Below are 23,448 nucleotides of genomic sequence, written 5' to 3' on the forward strand. Positions count from 1 at the left end.
GCCTCTCTCACGACGGGATTGAATATCGTTCCCATAACGGAGAAATGTCTCCGTGATGTCTCGTGAAAGTTCGAGAGGGAACGTCTCCGGTTACTATGGTAATCTCGGTTCCCTGAGAGCGGGAACGAGACATCACGGAGGTCGCCGTGTTCGCTGCTCGACCAGCTAAGCGCCTCCGTGTCTCCGTGATGTCTCGTTCCCGCTCTCAGGGAACCGAGGTTACCATAGTAACCGGATTCTAAATGACTTATTTACATCGCATTCATTAGACTTCTTATTTATTACTGAGACTTGGTTAAAACATGGTGACTTGATGCCTCTTATTGAGATTGCTCCTCCAGACTGTGCATTTTTTAGTTCTCCACGGGCCTCTGGACATGGTGGTGGAGTTGCAACAATTTTTAGAAGCTGTTTTAAATGTAAGACTGTGCCCACTGATACTTTCTCCAGTTTTGAAGTCCAGCTATTGAAGGTTGATGTAAAGGGGCCTGTACTATGTGCTTTGGTTTACAGACCCCCTAAATGGAATAAGGATTTTATCTGTCAATTTTCTGATTTTCTGTCTGATCTAGTGACTTGGGCTGATAGATTACTAATCATTGGGGATTTTAATATTCATTTTTCTTGTCCTTCGAAACCATTGGTCAATGAATTTGTAACTCTTTTAGAGTCACTGAATATTTAACAATATGTATGTGGCCCAACTCATAATGTGGGTCATACACTTGACTTGGTGTTGTCCTGTGGCCTTTTGATCTCAAACATGGAGGTTATTGAGGCATGTGTGTCTGATCATTATCCAGTTTTGTTTGAATCTGAATGCTTTTCTCCATCACCTACTTTCGCTCAGCGTTCACATTGGTCTAGAGTTATTAATTCTAACACTGTATTCTAACACTTAATTCTAACACTGCAAATTTGTTTTCTGAACATTATTCTTTACATGTTACCAATGATATCCTTAACGAAACTGATACTGAAAGTTTGATTGAAGGATTTTATAAAGCTTGTTCTACATCTTTGGACACTGTTGCTCCGCTTAAGCATAAAAGGGTAAAGGGTGTTGGCCAGCCATGGTTAAATGAAACCACCCGCACTCTTAGACAAGAGTGTCGGAAAGCAGAGCGAAAGTGGAAAAAAGATAAGCTGCATGTTTCCTTTGATATCTTAAGTTAAGTCTCTCTAATTATCAAATAGCAGTAAAACATGCAAAATCTAGTTATTTATCTCAGTTAATTGCTGATAATATGAATAGACCAAAAGCTTTGTTTAATATGATTGATTCTCTTTTAAACCCAACTATGAATTTATTATCTGAGGCCTCCTCTGAACTTTGTGAGGATTTTTAAAACTATTTTACTCAAAAAATGTATGCTATCAATTCCTCCATTGTTCCTTCTGAATCACTTAATTTGCGATTGCCTTGTACCACAAGTTGTTTGTCATCCTTTCAGCCTGTTTTATCACATCAGCTAGATGATATTGTCTCTACTATGAAGTGTTCTGGTTCTAAGTTAGATATTATTCCTGCACGTCTTTTTAAGGATGTTTTTCCGACTATTAGTCCTATTGTCTCTGAGCTTTGTGAGGATTTTTAAAACTATTTTACTCAAAAAATTGATGCTATCAGATCCTCCATTGCTCCTTCTGAATCACTTCATTTGCAGTTGCCTTGTACCACAAGTTGTTTGTCTTCCTTTCAACCTGTTTTATCACATCAGCTAGATGATATTGTCTCTACTATGAAGTGTTCTGGTTCTAAGTTAGATATTATTCCTGCACGTCTTTTAAAGGATTTTTTCCCGACTATTAGTCCTATTGTAACAGCTATAGTGAACAGCTCTTTAGCCAAAGGTGTTGGTCCAGCTAGTTTTAAACATGCAGTGGTGCAACCTCTGCTGGAAAAACCTCAGCTTGACCCAGCAATGTGCTGTAACTATCGGGCAATTTCTAAGTAGCCTTTTTATCAGCAAGCTTTTGGAGAAAGTAGTGTTTTTACAACTTCAGTCTTTTTTTGGATTCTATTCGTGTTTTAGATAAGTTTCAATCTGGTTTTAGATCATTACACAGTACTGAGTCAGCTCTATTGAGAGTTACAAATGACATGCTGCTTTCTCTGGATTCAGGTGCTTGTGTTGTGTTGGTATTGTTGGACTTGAGCGCGGCATTTGACACCATTGACCATAGCATTCTTCTTGATCGACTTGAATGTGTGGTAGGTATTCGAGGCACTGCATTAAAGTGGTTTGCCTCGTATCTCGAGAACAGGACTTTTTCTGTAAATTTAGGAATTTTTTTCTCATCCGCTGCACCTGTCTTATGTGGAGTGCCCCAGGGATCCATTTTGGGACCTTTACTTTTTTTTACCTTTATATGCTTCCCTTGGCCGACATTTTTAAAAAATACAGTATTTCATATCATTGTTATGCGGATGATTCTCAGTTTTATCTACCAGTAAGGCTTGATTCTGCTGTTTCATTTGATGTATTATTGAATGTGTACATGATATTAAGACATGGATGTCTAATAATTTCCTGCAGTTAAATGAGGATAAAACTGAGGTTTTAATATTAAGTTGTCCTGCACACTCGTCTCCTGCTTTGGAAACTCAGTTAGGTCCACTTTCAACTAATGTACGCAAACAAATCAAAAACCTTGGAGTGATTTTTGACTCCTCTCTATTTTTTGATAAACAAATTAGTGCTGTTATTAGAGCAAGTTTTTCTTCCATTTGAGATCTTGCAAAGTTGAAGCATTTTCTTTCAAGGAAGGATATGGAAGTTGTGATTCATGCACTTGTTACATCTCGATTGGATTATTGTAACTCTCTTTATTCTGGTCTTCCTCAATCTTCAGTGTCACGATTGCAAGCTGTTCAAAATGCTGCGGCAAGACTTTTGACTGGGTCAAAAAAGAGGGATCACATTTCTCCTGTTTTATCCCTTCATTGGCTTCCCGTTAAATTTAGGGTTGATTTTAAAATTCTTCTGTTTGTTTTTAAGGCATTGTCTGGTTGTGCACCAAGTTATATCACTGAACTTCTTGTGCCATATTGTCCTGCTAGGGCACTTAGATCTTCGAGTCACTTGCTTCTAACTGTACCACGGTGTCGGTACAAATCAAAGGGTGATCGGGCTTTTTCTGTGGTTGGCCCCAAGCTTTGGAATGGTCTCCCCTATCATGTGAGATCTGCTCCTTCTTTGGACATTTTTAAGTCTAGACTTAAATCTTATTTTTACTCTTTAGCCTTTGTATGCGTGTAGTTGTTGTTTTTATTAGTAGATTTGTTTGATCACTGTACAGCGCTTTGGATCAATTTACATTGTGTTTAAATGTGCTTTATAAATAAATGTTGTTGCTGTTGTGTGATGCTGCTGACGTAGAACACGCATGCGTTGCGCCTTGTTTACGAGCAGAGGAAAGCACTCGCATGCGTCGTGCTACTCTCCATAATGGCGGTAGATGGTAACTCGGGGGAGAAGAATTGTTGAATAAAGTCGTTATTTTAGTTTTTTTATTTGCGCACAAAAAGTATTATCATAACTTCATAATATTACTGATGTCACATGGACTATTTTAATGATGACCTTACTACCTTTCTGGGCCTTGACTGTGGTAGTTACCTTGCTGTCTATGGAGGGTCAGAAAGCTCTCAGATCTCATCAAAAAATATCTTAATTTGTGTTCCAAAGATGAACGAAGGTCTTACGGATTTGGAACGACATGAGGGTGAGTAATTAATGACAGAATTTTCATTTTTGGGTGAACTATCCCTTTAAGCGCCCTGAGATTTCACCGGAAATACGTAGGCTACGTGCCATGCATAGAGTCCATTGAGACTGTTTAGGTTTTTTGGAAATTAAAAAAAAAAGGAGTTTTGAATGGATTTTTATCATTGTAGGGTGGTTGTGTCCACACACTGCTAAGACACATTTACATGCAAATACCATGTAAAAGTGAATTTTGCATCTGATGTCCCCTTTAAAAGGTATAACGTTTCTAATAACCCAAAATAAAGTGCAAATGAGAAACGGAGATAACCGAATTGAACTGAAATTGTCATCTATTGTACAAACTAGAGTCTGAATGTTAAAGCAGTCTGTGCTGAATTAACGGAAGAACAATGTCAAGAAAAATAATACATTAAAATACTAACAGGTGTTTTGGTTTATTTTAAGCATCAACTTACAAGTAACATTTGAACATTTGTGTCTAGTTTGATCTAACATCATATTATTTAATTTGTTAATATAGTGTCAGCCCTTGCCTTGAGTGAAATATCACCCATGGCATAAATGAAGTGTGTGACTGTATCAGTGGCTCCATCTGCTGGTGATTTAAAGAGCAGCTTCAGTTACACAGTATTGTGTAATCTGCTGTCTGTACGTCCACCGTGTGTCCAGACCACAGCAGATGAGTTACGGACTTTGATCTTGAAGGTAAAACATCATGGAGTTCAACCTGAACAGAATGAAGCTCTGCCATATGATCCTGACGTTGCTCGCTGTCCCAGTGTGCTTTGGGCTTTCATCAGGTGAGCATTCAGATATTAAAAACAGACAATCAGTCTGTCTGGATCTGTATTTGTGAGATCAGCAGTGTGTCATTGTGTTTGTGTGTTTCTCATCAATGTTTACATGTTAAACCAGAGAATATAAAAATATTCAGACTTACTCAGTGTCTGCTGGACGGTAACTCTCTGTCCCTTCAACACCTGCAGTCTTCCTCGGTAAGTCTAAGGCAAACTGGGCATTAATGCATCGTGTCCGACAGGCTAACTCCTAACTGGAGGAGCTGAAGCTGGGAGATCTGGAGAGAGAGTGTCTTGAGGAGATCTGCTCGTATGAGGAGGCCAGAGAGATCTTCACCGTCCCAGAACAACTGGTAAGGAAAACAGGACATTCAGAAAGATCTGCTCAGAGTTAGTGCTTAATTCAGAGTCAGTATCAATTTCAGTCAGTTTCACAATGTGTCGCTCCCGACAGTAATGAAACCTTGTGTTTTAAAAAAGACAAAACAACCAACAACAGCACAGAAACAGCAGAAGAGCTGAAGGAAATCTAACAGAATTCTCCTGTTGTGTTTCAGGAGGATTTCTGGAAAAGATACACAGGTAAACTAGTGACTTCAAGTGCTTACAATGCAGCTTACACACATCTGATAAAAACAGATTCATGAGTAGTTGGACTCTAAATTACTTCAAAACTCTTGAAAAGATTTTCAAATGTTGCACAGAAAATTTAAAAGTTAGAAAAGAACTCCATAGCAACTCTATAGCAATGACCTCGCAACCACTCTGAACTCCTTAGTAACAACCTGACAACCACTCAGAAATCCTTAGTAACAACCTGACGATTACTCTGAACTCCTTAGTAAAGCCCTGACAATCACTCAGAACTCTACAGCTACACCCTGACAACCACTCAGAACTCCTCAGCAATGACCTGACAACCACTCAGAAATCCTTAGCAACACCCTAACAACCACTCAGAGCTCCTTAGCAATGCCCTGACAACCACTCAGAACTCCTCAGCAATGACTTGACAACCACTCAGAACTCCACAACTATGCCTTGACAACTACTCAGAACCTCTTAGCAACGATCTGACAACCACTCAGAACTTCCTTAGCAATGCAATGACAACCACTCAGAACCCCTTAACAACAACCTGAGCAAACCTGAGCAACACCCACTCAGAGCCCCTTAGCAATGACTTGACAATCACTCAGAACTCCTTAGTAATGACCTAACAGCCACTCAGAACTCCTTAGCAATGCCTTGACAACCACTCATAACTCCTTAACAATGCCCTAACAACCATTCAGAACTCCTTAGCAATGACCAGACAATGACTCAGAACTTCTTAGCAACACCCTAATAACCGCTCAGAGCTCCTTAGCAATGCCATGACAACCACTCAGAACTCCTCAGCAATGCCATGACAACCACTCAAAATCCCTTAGCTACGCCCTGACAACCACTCAGAACTCCTTAGCAATGACCTGACAATCACTCAGAACTCTTTAGCAATTACCTGACAGCTCCTTTGCAATGCCCTGACAACCACTCACAACTCCTCAGCAATGCCCTGACAACCACTCAGAACTCCTCAGCAATGACTTGACAACCACTCAGATCTCCACAGCTACGCCCTAACAACCACTCAGAACTCCACAGCTACACCTTAACAACCACTCAGAACTCCACAGCTACACCTTAACAACCACTCAGAATTCCTAAGTAACGACCTGACAACCACTCAGAACTCCTCAGCAATGTCCTAACAATCACTCGGTACTCCTCAGCAATGACCTGACAACCACTCAGAACTCCTTAGTAACAATCTGACAACCACTCAGAACTCCTTAGTAACAACCTGACAAGTACTCTGAACTCCTTAGCAAGGCCCTGACAATCACCCAGAACTCTACAGCTACACCCTGAGAGCCACTCAGAAATCCTTAGCAACACCCTAACAACCACTCAGAGGTCCTTAGCAATGACTTGACAATCACTCATAACTCCACAACTATGCCTTGACAACTACTCAGAACCCCTTAGCAACAACCTGAGCTATGCCCACTCAGAACCCCTTAGCAATGACCTGACAAACACTCATAACTCCTTAGTAATGACCTATCAGCCACTCAGAACTCCTTAGCAATGCCCTGACAACCACTCATAACTCCTTAACAATGCCCTAACAACCATTCAGAACTCCTTAGCAATGTCCTAATAACCATTCAGAACTTCTTAGCAACACCCTAATAACCACTCAGAACTCCTTAGCAATGTCCTGACAGCTACTCGGAACTCCTCAGCAATGCCATGACAACCACTCAAAACCCCTTAGCAATTACCTGACAATCACTCAGAACTCCTTAGTAATGACCTGACAGCTACTCAGAGCTCCTTAGCAATGCCCTGACAACCACTCAGAACTCCTCAGCAATGACTTGACAACCACTCAGAACTTCACAGCTATGACCTGACAACCACTCAGAACTCTTCAGCAATGTCCTAACAATCACTCAGAACTCCACAGCTGTGCCCTGAAAACCACTCAGAACCCCTTAGCAATGACCTGACAACCACTCAGAACTCCTTAGCAATGTCCTGACAGCTATTCGGAACTCCTCAGCAATGCCATGACAACCACTCAAAACCCCTTAGCAATTACCTGACAATCACTCAGAACTCCTTAGTAATGACCTGACAGCTACTCAGAGCTCCTTAGCAATGCCCTGACAACCACTCAGAACTCCTCAGCAATGTCACTCAGAACTTCTTAGTACTGATCTGATGACCACTCAGAACTCCTTAGCAACGACCTGACAACCACTCAGAACTCCACAGCAATGCCCTGAGAACCACTCAGAACTCCTTAGCAACGACCTGACAACCACTCCTTAGGTGACTTTCACACTGGGCTCGTTTGCTATGGTTCGAACCCGAGTGCAATTGTTCCCGGCACCCCCCGCAGCATTGGTCTGGTTTCACACTCTTGATTCTACCGAAACCTGGTGCGTTTGCGTTTATCCTACGTCATCACAAACGTGCACAACGTATGATAGAAAACAGAACATGGGTCAATATATTGTGTTTTTAATTAATTTGGTGCTATTATGCGCAGCAGAGTAAACGACAAATGGGTTTATTGTATATGTGTCGCATGTAGATGGCTATTTATGGGAGATAGCGGATTACCATTCGTTTGCCGGCCGCTCTGATTGCAGTTGCTACACGCGAATACACTGCAGGCTCACTCTCGCTTGAATCCAAGGTAAATCAGCAACACTATCATCACTTATATTGAAGAAACTACATTGTAATCGGCTAAAATGCATGCGCAGGTTAATTTACTTCCTGAACAAGTGTGCACCTGAGTCCGTGTTGCTTTTATATTCACGCGAACCGCACCACAGTTCGAGTGCAATCGAACTCAGACCACCTCCTTCAGGTAGTCTCGGGTTCGGTACCCCAGTGCGCACCCGCGTGCGCATGACAGCTTTCACACTAGCCAGACGTACAGAACACTGACGTCAATCGAACCCATGTGTGTACCAGACGTGCTAGTGTGAAAGGGCCCTTAGACTGCATAGAAATGCCCTGGCAGCCACCAACAGTGAGCTTTGCACAAACTCTACTCACAGTGCCTTCAGGTCCTGTAAATGTGTGTTTGCCTCTTCAGAGGTGGATTACTGTCAGTCGGACCGTGTCAGAACGGAGCCACGTGTGTCAATCAGATAAACACTTACATCTGTATCTGTCCAGTCAACTATGAGGGTGACACTGTGACAAAGATAACACACAAACATCACATCACAACACAACGATCTACATAATGAACATCTACTCATGTTTAAATCCTGTTGTACGTCCCACAGAAATATTGCCACCCACTTCCTATGGATGTTTGTACAGGAACGGTGGCTGCGAGCACTTCTGTGTAGAAATCAGTGATTCAACCCATCGCTGTGATTGTGCACCTGGATACACACTACACACAGACAACAGCAGCTGCGTGCCGAAGGGTCAGTCTGTAAACACAGACATCTTAGCAATCTGCTCTGTTCAAAATACTGTCCACTGCCTAGACTATTAGTTAGTGCTTGAAGCAGGGGCGCAACCACACATTTGCTGAGGGACATACAAGATCAGTGAGGGTATTTTTTCAAACACATGTAATTAAGTTAAGTTTCTCTTTTATTGTCTCCCTTAGGAGAAATTTGTCTTAGGCAACCGGGAGAGCAGATCAAACATACAAAAAAAAAAAATAATAATTACACCATTCCAAAACATATATAATTCCTATACAATCCTAGTAATACACCAACATTACATGTTACCCATCACATTACCCTCACCCACACAACAATTTCAATCACTTATTCAATAATTTGACAGATAATGGAATTAGAGAAAATTTGTATCTTTTCAGGTTACCTGCTCAACTTCCTCCTCATTAACTAAAATTGGACTATGATCACCCACCAACCTCGGGTCAAAGATCATTTCTTTAGTTTTTTTGACATTCAACATCAAGTTGTGTTCCTCACACCACTGCACAACCCCTTCTATCTCTGATTTATACATGCCGACATCTGAATTATTTGTCAGCAAACTAAGTATAACTGTATCATCTGAAAATTTAATAATGTAATTGTTTATGTACCGATTCCTGCAATCATTCGTATATAGTGTAAAAAGAAGGGGGGAACTTACGCAGCCTTGAGGAGCTCCAACATTTGTGACCAATATATCAGAGAAAGTTGAATTAATTTTCACTTGCTGTTGTCGTCCCGTTAGAAATGCATAATACCATTTAATTATATAAGGGTTCACTTCCATCTGTTTTAACTTAAATAACACAATATCTGGAAGTAAAGTATTAAACGCTGAACTCAGATCCATAAACATCACTCTAACATAAGCTGCAGGATTTTCAAGGTGTTTTAAAATAAAGTGTGTCATAGTATTCAAAGCATCTTCTGTACTCCTATTTTCTTTATACGCAAATTGATAAGGATCTAATTTATACACTACATCCTCTCTCAATTTCTCTGTCACAATACGTTCAAGTGATTTCATCACTGTGGACGTTAACGCCACTGGTCTAAAGTCATTATTTTCCTCTGCTGGATGTTTTTTTGGAACAGGGATAACGACTGCTTTTTTCCATATTGTAGGAATAAATCCAGTGTCGAGTGATAATTGAAATAATGGACTCCAGGCTGGAGTTAATTCATCAGCAAATGTTTTAAGTAAAAGAGCTGAAATACCATCCGGCCCACTGGACTTTTTGGTATGCAGCCTTTTAAAAATTTTCGCAACAGCACTTGGGTCCACCAGAATTCTATCCTTTGTGAAATCACATGTTACAGAACTCAGCAAATCTCTACATTTATCAATACTACCACTACCAGTCAGTTCAAAACGATTATAAAAGTTATTAAATTCATTTGCTTTTTCAAATTCATTTAAAACCTGTATTTCTTTCTTATTTGAATTTAAATTTATCATTCCTCTCACAACATCCCACAACTTTTTAGTATTTGAAGTTGAAATAGCTTCTCTAACACGTAAATTGTGTTGCTCTCTCGCTTCCCTCAATTTTCTCCTTAGTTCCCTTTGAATTTCTCTAAACTCCATTTTATTATTATTTTTAAAAGCTTGATTTCTCCGCCTAATATATTGCTTAATCTCGGGGGTAATATATTCCTTGTTATTTTATATACAGCGCAGATGAAGATATTCCCATAGTCTCTGGGCAAATAATAGGGTCTTAGACTTAAACATATAAGTTCAAGATCAGGAGTACACACCGTGTCCTTTACTGTATAATTTCTACACCAAGAGTCTTTGATGAAAACACAAATGCCACCTCCTCTCGTTTTTCCGGAGTTGTAATATGTTGATGTAATATTGCTCACTTTTTAGTTAGGCAATTTTGGAGGGATTTACGGTGGTTTTTATTACTTATTTGCCTCAAAGTTATTCATATTTATTATATTTATATATCAATTAGCAATCAACTTCCTTTTGTTGCTTTATATTTATATATAATATGAGAACATTATATGTAAAATTCACTTTAAAGAACATCTGCATTTTTTTTTCATTTTTACTTAGAGATAGGCTAATTCATGGGAAATTAGCTATATGCACACGGAAGCGATCACTTACTTCCGCTAAAATCTCAGCCAGCTAAGCCACTTACATGTATGCTATCATACCGCTGAGGTGATAGCGAAGATTTCTGAGGATTTCTGCCACCTGGTGGAAGACAAACAATATTAAAATCAAAATGTCATAATACTCCCACTATAACCTGTAGATGGCTGCAGAGGATCACTCATTGTCTCATTTACCACTTCCACCAGAGGTGGGACCAGGGCTGCGTTCCACTCCACGCTGCCATTTTGAAGTGCGTTCCGCTTCGCGAACTGGACGAGGGAAGTTTATATGGACAAACCCTCGACCCCTCGATTTTGCTTCATATACACACTTCAGGCCGCTCTATAGACCATGACTATGGCTGCGTTCCAGTCCGTTTTTTATGCCCTTCACTCGCAAACTTCCCTCCGTCTCGTTCACTCGGATGTACGTTATTAATTACTTTGCACGAGTGCCCACTACTGGCGGAACCCTTGGAATGGGGTGAATTGGAACATCCTAAGCACTTGATCACTTAGAATCTGCTATAGAGTTGGTTTATTGTTTACATGTTTCCCCTTACGAATTTGTTTGGTGCAGCATTCTATATGTATATAGGTATGTTTGGGCTGTTATAAATGTTTGGAAAATAATAATTTATATATTATAGAGTTGTTTGGGGTGGGGATAAATTAAACGCATCTGCGATGACGTCATAATCGTGTTGCATTTTGGTCTGTGGAGTTGGCCTGAAGTGTTTATATGAAGCATACTCGCTCCCTCGGTCAAAATCGAGGGGTCGAGGGTCTGTCCATATAAACTTACGTCGTTCACTTTACGAAGTGGAATGCACTTCAAAATGGCAGCGGCGATTCCCCCGAGGGGAAGTGCTTAGGGAAGTTCGCGAGTGCGTGGCTAAAAGTGGAGTGGAACGCAGCCTATGACGTCATCACACATATATAAGAGCGATTTTGCGATCGCAAACATACTATGTGACTAGGCATATCTCGCCCTCAGATTCACCAGTAGAAAGGTGGGTAATGAAGCCGAACAATTTAGGACGGCAAGTAGGCTAGTTAAGTAGTATTATGTTAATCACAATATTTCAAATCATATATATAATTTTGCAATCTCGGTCATGTCTGAGAGGGTTCATGTATATTCATAAGAGAATCATGCAAAAAAATAGTTTCCTCAAAGATATGATGCAGCACAACTGTTTTCAGCATTAAAATAATCAGAAATGGTTACTGAGCAGCAAATCAGCATATTAGAATGATTTCTGAAGGATCATGTGACATTGAAAATATTTTTCTCTACAAAAGGGGGGCCCGGCAGAAAAAGTTCGGGAACCACTGTTAATAGTCTATAGTAAGTATAATTAAGTATTTATAATAATTAGTGGTGTTTCGTGGAGGGATGAAACATTGTTTGTGAACAAATCGTAGGCCTAAGTGAATGAATAATTTATTTTATGTTCACTGTTTCACTTGTAAACAATTCAGTGATTTTAATGAATCAATTGAGTAAAATATTTAATAACTTGCTAATATGTAAATCAGACGCTCATTTAATGAATCACAGTAGTCTAGTCTCCCCATGGCTTAAATTATTGGCAGTTTAGCCTTAAAGCTGCAGTCCGCAAGTTTTGCCTCTTTGCCGCCATCTCTGTTTGAAAACCTGCAATTGCAGCTATTTGCGGAATTATCTTCCTTACGTGGGTTGTGCACCGGCACAGCTCCAGCGTGGATTAATCTAATGTGTGGTTGTCAGTCACCGCACCGTTGTAGATACTACACTTTGTATTCACAGATTCTACATCTTGAAAGTATGACCCAAATAAGAGTTTTCACTGGAGAATGTCATCTGAACAAGTAAGTAACAACTGCCACTTTTGTTCTGATCAACTGAAGAAAAAAGCATTACGTTACAATAAACTGCGCTATCAATGGTGATTAAATCTAACGATCGGTTAGCTCATATCACATCAAACCATGCCAATTATTATTATTGTTATACTTTGTTTTCAAATTGTTGACGTTAATAACATCAGCATTGCGTGAGTGCGTGTATTTAGTGTGTATTAGCGTTACCTGTAGATTTAAATTTCTGTACAGTCTAATCTCTAATTGTCATACTATTCGAATTTCATATAAAGAAATTGTTATTGTAACCCAAAAAGCAAATTAAAGTTCCTTACAACTCGTTCTCTTTTAAATAAATCTTTTTAGTACAGACATCAAACCATGCCAATTATTATTATTGTTATACTTTGTTTTCAAATTGTTGACGTTAATAACATCAGCATTGCGTGAGTGCGTGTATTTAGTGTGTATTAGCGTTACCAGATTTCAATTTTTGTACAGTCTAATCTCTAATTGTCACACCATTCGAATTTCATATAAAGAAATTGTTTTTGTACCCCAAAAAGCAAATTAAAGTTCTTTACAACTCGTTCTCTTTAAAATAAATCTTTCTAGTACTTAGCTGCTGTGAGAAAAGGCTATAAACGATCCGTCACCTGCAGCATCCTTACGTGCGATATAGCATACTAGCTGGGACAAATTCTTTATGCTTACAGGCGTGACGTAATGACACAGCGCCATGCTCGAATTTCCCGCGAAAACCTACCTGTACCACTCAACTTAGAAAACTTTATTACAAGCTTAAAGTTGTGAATCGAGCCAAAGTAAGGCGATAGTTTTTAACACTGGCTGGTTATGTACTTGCTAAAAAAATTATTTTGGATAATTTTTAACCAAAAAAGTTACGGACTGCAGCTTTAAGTAATTAAGTTAAGTTAAAAATGATCTGATCACAAAACACAGCTTCTTTTAATTTTTTAAGGTATTGTTTTCATGATAATGTTCCGATTCAAATTAGTAATCAATAATTAATTATTATTTTACTACTTTGCACCCCCCACACTTTGAAAACCCCTGAGGTAGACTGTCTCTGCTTGCATTCACGTGATTTGTCGAGATGAGAGGTAATTCACATAGTGCCCCCTCCTGGGTAGTCTGATTTATATAGTGTCATTACTTAAAGCCGCTTTTCCACTATTGGGCCAAACGGTTCTAAGAACTGTCAGGTATGGTTCCAGTTGTATTTCCACGTGAGCCTGGTACGGCGCGGCACGATTACAAACTGTTCTCGGCCCGGAATTCTCGGCACGGTTAAAGCTGCTTTTCCACTATCAGGCCGAACGGTTCTCTTTGCTTAACCGTTCAATTCCTTGCCGATCCGGGCCAGTCAGCATGGATACGGTTTCATTTTCCACTGCTCATAAGGGAGCTCTTTGGAATGTAATACAAATGCGTCAGTCATTGCCTTGGTAACACAAGTGCAATATAAACAGCGATATGGACGATGATCAGATATTTCTGTTTTTGGAACTCCTTTTTTATTCGATATTTACTTCGTTAAATAACATAACCAGACACTTATGCTTTGACCCTGAGTACCAGCAACATGTGAGAAGTGCCAGTACGCTAAAGATTAAAATATAGAAGTGCCGGTACTATGTACCGGTGCATACCGGCTCACTTTGAGCCAGGGGCGCCACTATGGTTTCTGGGCCCCTTGACACAGGCCCCACTCAGTAGAAATCGTGTTCGGGCCCCCTCTCCCTCACCAGACCCTTGGAATCATCCTAACCTCCCCCCATTACGGTGCCCCTGCTTAAAGCACTGATGGTACTACACTGTGCACTATACGACATACACAGAGCTTTTTATCTCAGAAATAATGATTTAGCATTTGTAATGATTAGTTTTCTTTAAAAGCATCTGAACTTTTGCAATGTGACCTAATAAATCAGGAAAAATCAATAAAGCTATCACTGCTGATTAGTAATGGAGGGTGGAGTCAAGCACAATGTATTATGGGATGCAGTATGTGACACAGTGTACTGGGGTTCTATACTGCATACTTTGACATGCAGTTGGTCATGCAGGTGTTCCATGTATACAGAAAATTCAAATACTGAGCATTAAATATGCTGCAAAACTCCCAGATGTAGTATGTTAGTATGCTATTTCTAACAGCCACTGCATCTGAAATGACATACTGTTCAAGTATGAACTTACTTCACCGCTATTAATTAAATAATTTCTTTATAGTATTAATGTGCGTAGTATGAAATTTGGACATACTACATCCATGTTGTCAATGTCATGTGAACTGCAGCAGCAGTTGCATTGGTTCACTGGTTTTTATAGCTCCTCTCCAGTGGTCTCATGGCATAGTAAAGTGTCCACTGGATGCACACTGTCGAATCTCAATGGAAGTAGTAGGTCATCTGGATACTTTTCGCCTACTGCTTTATGAAAACTGTGAATTTGGACATACTACTCTTGTTATATACAGTTTGCCTTTTATATAGTAAAGTGATAAATACATTTAAATTTATGTATTTGGTAGATGCTTTTATCCAAAGCAACACTGCATTCAGGGTATACATTTAATCAGTGGTTCCATTCCCTGGGAATCGAACCCATGATCTTGCCATTAATAGATCATAATATAATGATCTACTGATTGAGCTTCAGGAATGCTCTAGTGTAGTATAACACTAGTTATACTACACTAAAATAATTGTGTTTTGTGCTGTAAGGCCACTCTGTTGATTATGTAACTCATGTTGTATTTCACATCATATGCTCAGATCGTTTCCCATGCGGAAGGCTGGTGGAGAAGGGTGTGGGTCCGAGGATAGTGAATTGGTGACGTGTGCCCTAAAGGACAGTGTCCATGGCAGGTGAGGGTTCATGAGGAAATCAGATGAACAGCATTTATGCCATAGAAGTTATGTATATGCAGTTATGCCATAGAAGAACAATTTTGTTTCCCCCAAAGAACCTTTCAGAGATCTCTGTTTGGTGGTTTCTCAGACGTCTCTGTGTGTATCCTCTACAGGCTTTACTAGAACTTGAAGAACAATATAAATGCGGTGGTGTTATTCTAGATTGCCGGTGGATTCTCACTGCTGCTCATTGCGTTTGGGAAAAGGATCCAACCCTCTTACAAGTGACAGTCGGTAAGAAATTACTTGGTCAGGAACTACCGTCATTATGGGTTTTGCCTCTGGAGTTGTTAATGCTGCATTTACATAATCCCAGATTTACTGCAATTGCAAGTTACATGTTTGTCAAATTAGAACTGGGAAGAAACTGGGAGAATGCTCTGACTTCTCCAAGTTGACAGTTGTGATGTCATAATAAAACAACAAAAATGGCAGTGGATTCAACAGGTACAGGTGCATCTCAATAAATTAGAATGTCGTGGAAAAGTTCATTTATTTCAGTAATTCAACTCAAATTGTGAAACTCGTGTATTAAATAAATTCAATGCACACAGACTGAAGTAGTTTAAGTCTTTGGTTCTTTTAATTGTGATGATTTTGGCTCACATTTAACAAAAACCCACCAACTCACTATCTCAACAAATTAGAATACTCCATAAGACCAATAAAAAAAAACATTTTTAATGAATTGTTGGCCTTCTGGAAAGTATGTTAATTTACTGTACATGTACTCAATACTTGGCAGGGGCTCCTTTTGCTTTAATTACTGCCAACTTTTCCACGACATTCTAATTTATTGAGATGCACCTGTCATTGTGTTGCAACCTGTCCTAGTTTCATCGCTTAATTTTTCTTTACTCTTTTGCTGTTCTGTAAATTCAGCGAGTCACCTCATCGTAGAATGTCATAACTGAGTTGTTGTTCATATAATGCTGTTTCTGTTGACATTCCTTTTCCCAGAGTTCTTTCATTGTCCATGTCAAGTGTTCTGTAGTTCTCTGTAACTTTCCTTTCAGTCTCATTTTGTCTTCTGCTGTAGCTGAACACATCCGTGGGAAAGACGAAGGAACAGAACAGATAAGGAAAGTGTCTAAAGTGTTCATCCACCCATGGTACAACCACTCCAGCACTGACAGTGACATTGCACTGCTGCGTCTGCTCAGCCCCATCAGGCTCGACCCCTTCGCTATTCCTGTATGCCTTCCTCCTGCTAATGGCACATTTGGACGCACCATAGGAGCCATTCGCATGTCCACCGTCAGCGGATGGGGTCGCCTGGCACAATCCGGTCTGCCGTCTCCGGTTCTTCAGAGGCTGAAGGTGCAGAGTGTAGGACAAAGTCGGGTCTGAAGGTGACCAGAAACATGCTGTGTGCTGGCTTCATAGAAGGCAGCCGTGACTCCTGTCAGGGGGACAGTGGAGGGCCGCTGACCACCCGCTATAAGAACATTGTGAGTTGGGGTAAAGGCTGCGCACACGCTGACGTCTACGGCATCTACACGCGTGTGTCCGTCTTTGTGGAGTGGATTTTGAAGTCTGTAGCTTCCGCATGAATTCAAGAGTTTCTGAATGTTATTAAAGGTGAAGTGTGTTCAGATATGAGTTCATTGTTCAGAGTCACTGTAAGAGGCAGTTCACACAAAATAAGTTTTTTGCTCTGAAAAATGTGAGATGTGGGCAGTGCAATGGAGGGGGGAAAAAGAGTATTTTTTAAAAATTGAACTTACTTTGAGCGCTGCAGTTTTAGAATAGCAATGTCATGTGTGAGACGCTGCAAGTGTAATGGTCAGATACATCCATCTAGCGTGTGTTTAAACAACAGAAAAGTAGCGCAGTGGAATACAAAAACATGTTCTGTGTGAATGGCCCCTAAGTCATGGTAGTTTGACTTCCTGAAATGTGAAACACTGTGTGACAATTTTACAACAATGATTTTTTTTTATTTTTTTATTTTGTTTTGAGTAGCCCAACATGTGAACGTCTGACTCAACCAATCATATGTGTTTGGGGCTAGACTTATGATTTTCACCCTATCCACCTTATTTTTCAATGCGGAAGTAAGCTGTTCTCTGTGAATGCGTGAGACTTCCGCTTCATTAGCCACGGTATACCCTATAGGGAAATAACAAGAAAAATAACAAAGTGCAATAAATGGTCAAATTGTTTGTGCTAGAACCCAGTGTGTTTATAATTAAGACAACACATTAAAATAATATGGTAAGAAACACCAGTTTGCAGTTTGCAGTTCCAAGCAGAAAAATTTGTTGTTTTGTACAGCTTAAAATAGCTGGAAGTGGATGACACCGGAAACCGGTCAATTTACAAATGGCCGCAGCTTCTCTTACGGAGAAATTAAGGTGGATAGCATTGTGGAGAAAACACTGGCACTGGTAAACACCAGAAAATGTAATAATCTATTTATTTTTGCAATTAATTTTGGTGCAGAAAAAAAACATACTGTACCTTTAAAGACACATTAAGACACATGTAAGTGAGTATATATGATAAAGGATGGCAGGAAATTATGAAAGTTGTATTATGTATCACTGGAATCTGCACATATATTGCCACAAGTAAAATTTTTTTAATGTTGTCCTGTGTCCTGGCATATTTGTGCTTCAACAAGGGAGGGTTTTCAGACTTTGAGGGGTGGAGAATATTTAGACTTTAGACCTTTGAACCTGCAGCAGAAGACATGATCAGACAAACGAAACCACTGGTCAACATGCGTCTCCTGTCAGTGTTTTATATCTTCTTGGGTCTTTACTGCTGTCATTCAGCTACAGGTAACTAAACCAACTACAGATCCACATTATACAACCCAATCCAGTAATATGTATAATGGTAGTGTTGTTGATTATAATACAGTCTTATGTGTCTGTGTTGTTCTCAGTATTCGTGGGAAAGGACGAGGCTCATGGGGTTTTGTTCCGGACCAAACGGGCAAACTCTGGCTGGTTTGAAGAGCTGAAGATGGGTAATTTGGAGAGGGAGTGTCTGGAGGAGAAGTGTTCATATGAGGAGGCGCGGGAGGTGTTTGAACACACAGAGGCTACAGTCAGTATTACATGTGAAAAACACACATTCAGTGACAGACAGTATTGTACCAGGTTTGATATACAGTATATGATGTCTAGAAAACTAATATTCTTTATTTGAATGTGTTGGTAAACTTGACCTTAAACTGCATAAGTCTTTGTTTTAGTTGTGTATTTTATAGTGCTGTCAAATTGATTAATCATGATTAATCGCATCCAAAATAAAAGTTTGTTTACATAATATATGCGTGTGTACTGTGTATATTTATATGTATATATAAATACACACGTATATATATTTAATAAATATATGTAATATGCTTATATTTATGCATAATATAAATCATATACAAATTTGATAAATATTTGTACATATTTCTTAAATATATTATGTATATATTATGTATGTGTATATATTTATATACACATATACATGTATACATTTACACAGCAGACACATATGTTATGTAAACACAAACTTTTATTTTGGATGTGATTAATCGATTTGACAGCACCAGTATTTTATTACTGTAATACAAGCAACTAGTTATGTCAAACGTCTTAACTAATGTCTCCATACAGAATGAGTTCTGGAAGATCTACAATGGTGAGATTTTGAAATTGTTTTTGAAAAAGCCATATCTTCATGACATTGTCCTTCATTCTGCATTGTTTAAGATGAATCTTTGTGTTTGTACGCAGTTAAAGATCACTGCGAATCAAATCCATGTGAGAATAATGGGCTCTGCACAACCCAGAACGCAGAATCCTACATGTGTCTGTGTGTGCCGGGCTTCAGCGGACGCAACTGTGAGCAGGGTAAGAGCATCCGCGCAAATGGAGCATTATTGGAACTTTACACACAATAGTACTGCAATTTAGTAAATTCAACTATTTTTTAAATTAATTAAATTTTTCATAGTAGTGCCTACTATGAACAGAGTTTGACATTCAGAAAGAGTATCATGATAACCAGGTCCTTGAATTTAAGGAACAAACTAATTCCTGATTCAGGATCAAGAACATTTTCTGGCTTTTACTCCTCAGCGATTAAAGACATTCCTGACTCCTGCCTGCATGATAACGGGCAGTGTGAGCACTTCTGCATGGAGGAGGATGGTCAGCGTAACTGTTCCTGTGCTGATGGATATGTCTTAGGGTCAAATGGTCAGAACTGCCTGACACTTGGTGAGAATATCACTAAACACATTGGTAATTTTGAATCAGTTGAAAGTTAGCTAGTCACAGTAATTCACCATCAATATATGTAGGCTATCTGTTTACCATTCAGTGTAGTCGTATAATGTCTTCAGCATGGATTCTGTATGCTAAGCGATTCCAGCTCTCTGTTACAGAGGCTTTTCCATGTGGGAAGGTTCCTCTTCTTCAGGGTGGAGGTGCTGCTACGAACCCTCAGGTCGATGTGAGATCTCGTATCGTTGGTGGAGCCGAATGTCCTAAAGGACACTGTCCCTGGCAGGTATTAGCAGTCACCATCACAGAATCACGGGTTATTCTGGACTTTACTGTCAAATATCTGTGTGTGTGTGTTGATGGACAGGTGTTGTTGAAGTATGGTCAGAAGGGTTTCTGTGGCGGTGTGATCTACAAACCCACCTGGATCCTCACAGCTGCACACTGTTTAGAAAAACTCAATGTCAAGTTTCTCAAGATAGTCGCAGGTACAGTTACTTCAGGAACAGGTTGTGAATGAAATTATTATACATATGCAAACATCATGAGATCACAACAACCGCAGCTTCAAGGTGTGCCAAATTTCATGTGAGCAGAATTCATGGTAACACTTTGTTTTGATAGTCTACTTTAGACATTCTGCTAACTATATGTAACTTTGCAAGTACATCAGCTTACTCTACTAGAACTAACTATAACCTAACGCTCTACTAATACTCTAATGAGAGTTAGTTGACAGTTAGTTAATTGTAATAAGTAGCATGTCTAAAGTGGGCTATCGAAATAAAGTGTAACCAAATTAGGGCTGCACGACATTGGAAAAAACTTGCATTGCGATATTTTGTTTTTCTGCAATATATATTGCAATATTAAAATAAAAAATTAAATAAAAAATCACCAGATGACTTGAATAGCTCTATTTGAATTTTTTTTTTTAAATCAATGATAGGGTTGATTTTGTAGGTGAGTAAATCAGCATAGAAATAATAAATAAATTACAAGCATAGATAAATATAATAGAACAAAGATACAAATGAAATAAACAGTGCTTTATATTTTTCAGGTAAGTATTCCTGTAAACAGTATTCTATTCAGGTACAGAAATTGAATAATTAATGTAAAATAACACTGCATATTCTGCACTCTATAAATTAAATCTAATAAATCATGCATTTTGACATAATTTTGTGCGTAAGTGTCATTTCAGGCACAACAGACGAAGTGAACGGAATTGAGCTCCATTTTGCACCTTCTCGCGTTCGAATGGTTTAATATCACTTGAATGTTTAAACCGACAGGACCTAAAACACATGCAAATCATGAACCTTCATTGTATGATATTAAACTTTGCAATTACTCCAAGAATCACCTGCGTTTCGAACCCTGGTAGGCCTACCTGGTCCATATGGATTAACGATCACTATACTAGCGCACATCGCGATATCAATGCTGAAAAAAATATATTGTGCAGCACTAAACCAAATTCACTTCTTAGCCAAATCGCTGACAATCAGTAATATGTGAATGTCACGGCTGCAGCACTATATTTACTGACAGCTCTACATGTGTAGATCTATTGTGTATTGTCTGTTGTCCTGTGACTCAGGTGAGCATGACATCGAGGTGGATGAAGGCACAGAGCAGGTCAATAAACAGTGCTTTATATTTTTCAGGTAAGTATTCCTGTAAACAGTATTCTATTCAGGTACAGAAATTGAATAATTAATGTAAAATAACACTGCATATTCTGCACTCTATAAATTAAATCTAATAAATCATGCATTTTGACATAATTTTGTGCGTAAGTGTCATTTCAGGCACAACAGACGAAGTGAACGGAATTGAGCTCCATTTTGCACCTTCTCGCGTTCGAATGGTTTAATATCACTTGAATGTTTAAACCGACAGGACCTAAAACACATGCAAATCATGAACCTTCATTGTATGATATTAAACTTTGCAATTACTCCAAGAATCACCTGCGTTTCGAACCCTGGTAGGCCTACCTGGTCCATATGGATTAACGATCACTATACTAGCGCACATCGCGATATCAATGCTGAAAAAAATATATTGTGCAGCACTAAACCAAATTCACTTCTTAGCCAAATCGCTGACAATCAGTAATATGTGAATGTCACGGCTGCAGCACTATATTTACTGACAGCTCTACATGTGTAGATCTATTGTGTATTGTCTGTTGTCCTGTGACTCAGGTGAGCATGACATCGAGGTGGATGAAGGCACAGAGCAGGTCATCCAGGTGGAACAGATGCTCATGCACCCCGGCTACGTCTCTGAGACCTCAGACAATGACATCGCCCTACTGTATCTCCGCAAGCCCATCGTCTATAGTGCCTACGCTGTTCCTGTTTGTCTGCCGCTGCGAGACATGGCTGAGCGCGAGCTGTGGGCCGTTAGCAAGCACACAGTGAGTGGTTGGGGCAAACGCAGCGAGGACGGGCCCACATCACGCTTACTGCGCCGGTTGCAGGTGCCCCGCATCCGCACACAGGAGTGCATCGAGAGCAGCAACGTGACGCTCACCAACAACATGTTCTGTGCCGGTTACATCGAGGGTAAGCAGGACTCATGTAAAGGGGACAGCGGTGGGCCGCTGGTGACCCGCTACAGGGACACCACCTTCCTGCTGGGTATCGTGAGCTGGGGGAAAGGCTGCGCCCGCCCGGGATCCTATGGCATCTACACGCGTGTCTCCAACTACCTGCAATGGATCCATGAACTAACGGCCAATTCTACAGCTGCAACACAATGAAGTGTTAAAGCACATCGAATCCTCTATTTATGTCTGATCATGTCTGATTTTCTTCTGTATGATTGATATTTTTATCCATCATTACCTCATTAACAAATAAATAATTCAGTAGTATGTAAATGATCTATGCTTATTGGGTTCATATTCGTGTTTAAAGGTGCAATTGTATTTACTGCTGCTTTGCAAAATTTTGTAGGTGAAATTCAGATTCAAATAGAAATCTATGTAATAAGTTTTGCATTAGGGCAAAAATGTTCCCCAAGCATATTTCGCTCATGTTCATGTTGGTCATGCTAATTCACTGCAGCGACCGGCAGAAAGCTGCTTGGTTTGAAAATGACTTCTATTGACAATGGACCTTTTTTTGGCCACAAAATTGCACTGAAATACCGCTAATATGACTACACCTTAAAGGGGTCATATGATGCTGCTAAAAATAACATTATTTTGTGTATTTGGTGTAATGCAATGTGTTTATGCAGTTTAAGGTTCAAAAAACACATTATTTTCCACATAATGTACATTATTGTTTCTCCTCTATGCCCCGCCTTTCTGAAACGCGTCGATTTTTACAAAGCTCATCGGTCTGAAAAAGCGAGGTGTGCTCTGATTGGCCAGATATCCAGTGCCGGCGTTATGCAAATCTTCCGAGATCGTGACGTAGGTATGTGGGGGTGTGTTAGAACGAGCCGTTTTAGGTAGGTGTGGCTGACTCTTAACTTTTATAAAGAATATCTCTTTGGATTTGAGACTTTAGTCTTTGCAACTTTACAGATCTTCTTTATGCACCAAGAGCTTGTAACACTCCAAAGAGAAAGGAAAAATTGAAATCGCATCATATGACCCCTTTAAGAGTGCATGTGTGACCTTGTTTCCGCCTGATACTGAGATCAGGGGCCTCACTCATGATTTTTGAGGGGGCACGGTTGGGGGGAGTGGGGGTTGCGCTCGTCATGCTTGTCATGTGACACACAGCAGC

At 39.7% G+C, this 23,448-nt stretch overlaps 2 protein-coding genes across 2 annotated transcripts; both read left to right on the forward strand.

Annotated features, from left to right (window-relative positions):
• Positions 1 to 4,449: 4,449 nt before the first annotated feature.
• Positions 4,450 to 18,063, forward strand: f7l (coagulation factor VII, like). The gene is given in 9 exon segments (XM_016561494.1): positions 4,450 to 4,534; positions 4,650 to 4,729; positions 4,792 to 4,884; positions 5,089 to 5,113; positions 15,324 to 15,379; positions 15,381 to 15,416; positions 15,575 to 15,695; positions 16,501 to 16,782; positions 16,785 to 18,063. Coding segments are annotated over 9 exon segments (1,008 nt in total). The 3' UTR covers positions 17,015 to 18,063.
• Positions 18,064 to 18,148: 85 nt separating this feature from the next.
• Positions 18,149 to 22,600, forward strand: f7 (coagulation factor VII). Its single transcript, XM_016561479.1, has 8 exons — positions 18,149 to 18,247; positions 18,355 to 18,518; positions 19,082 to 19,106; positions 19,202 to 19,318; positions 19,547 to 19,687; positions 19,855 to 19,979; positions 20,061 to 20,181; positions 21,910 to 22,600. The coding sequence occupies exons 1-8, from the start codon at positions 18,157 to 18,159 to the stop codon at positions 22,467 to 22,469; spliced, it is 1,344 nt and encodes a 447-aa protein (XP_016416965.1). The 5' UTR covers positions 18,149 to 18,156; the 3' UTR covers positions 22,470 to 22,600.
• Positions 22,601 to 23,448: the final 848 nt, after the last annotated feature.

This window comes from Sinocyclocheilus rhinocerous, unplaced genomic scaffold (assembly GCF_001515625.1).
Source record: "Sinocyclocheilus rhinocerous isolate Xijiao unplaced genomic scaffold, SAMN03320098_v1.1 scaffold589, whole genome shotgun sequence".
Taxonomy (NCBI): Eukaryota; Metazoa; Chordata; class Actinopteri; order Cypriniformes; family Cyprinidae; genus Sinocyclocheilus; species Sinocyclocheilus rhinocerous.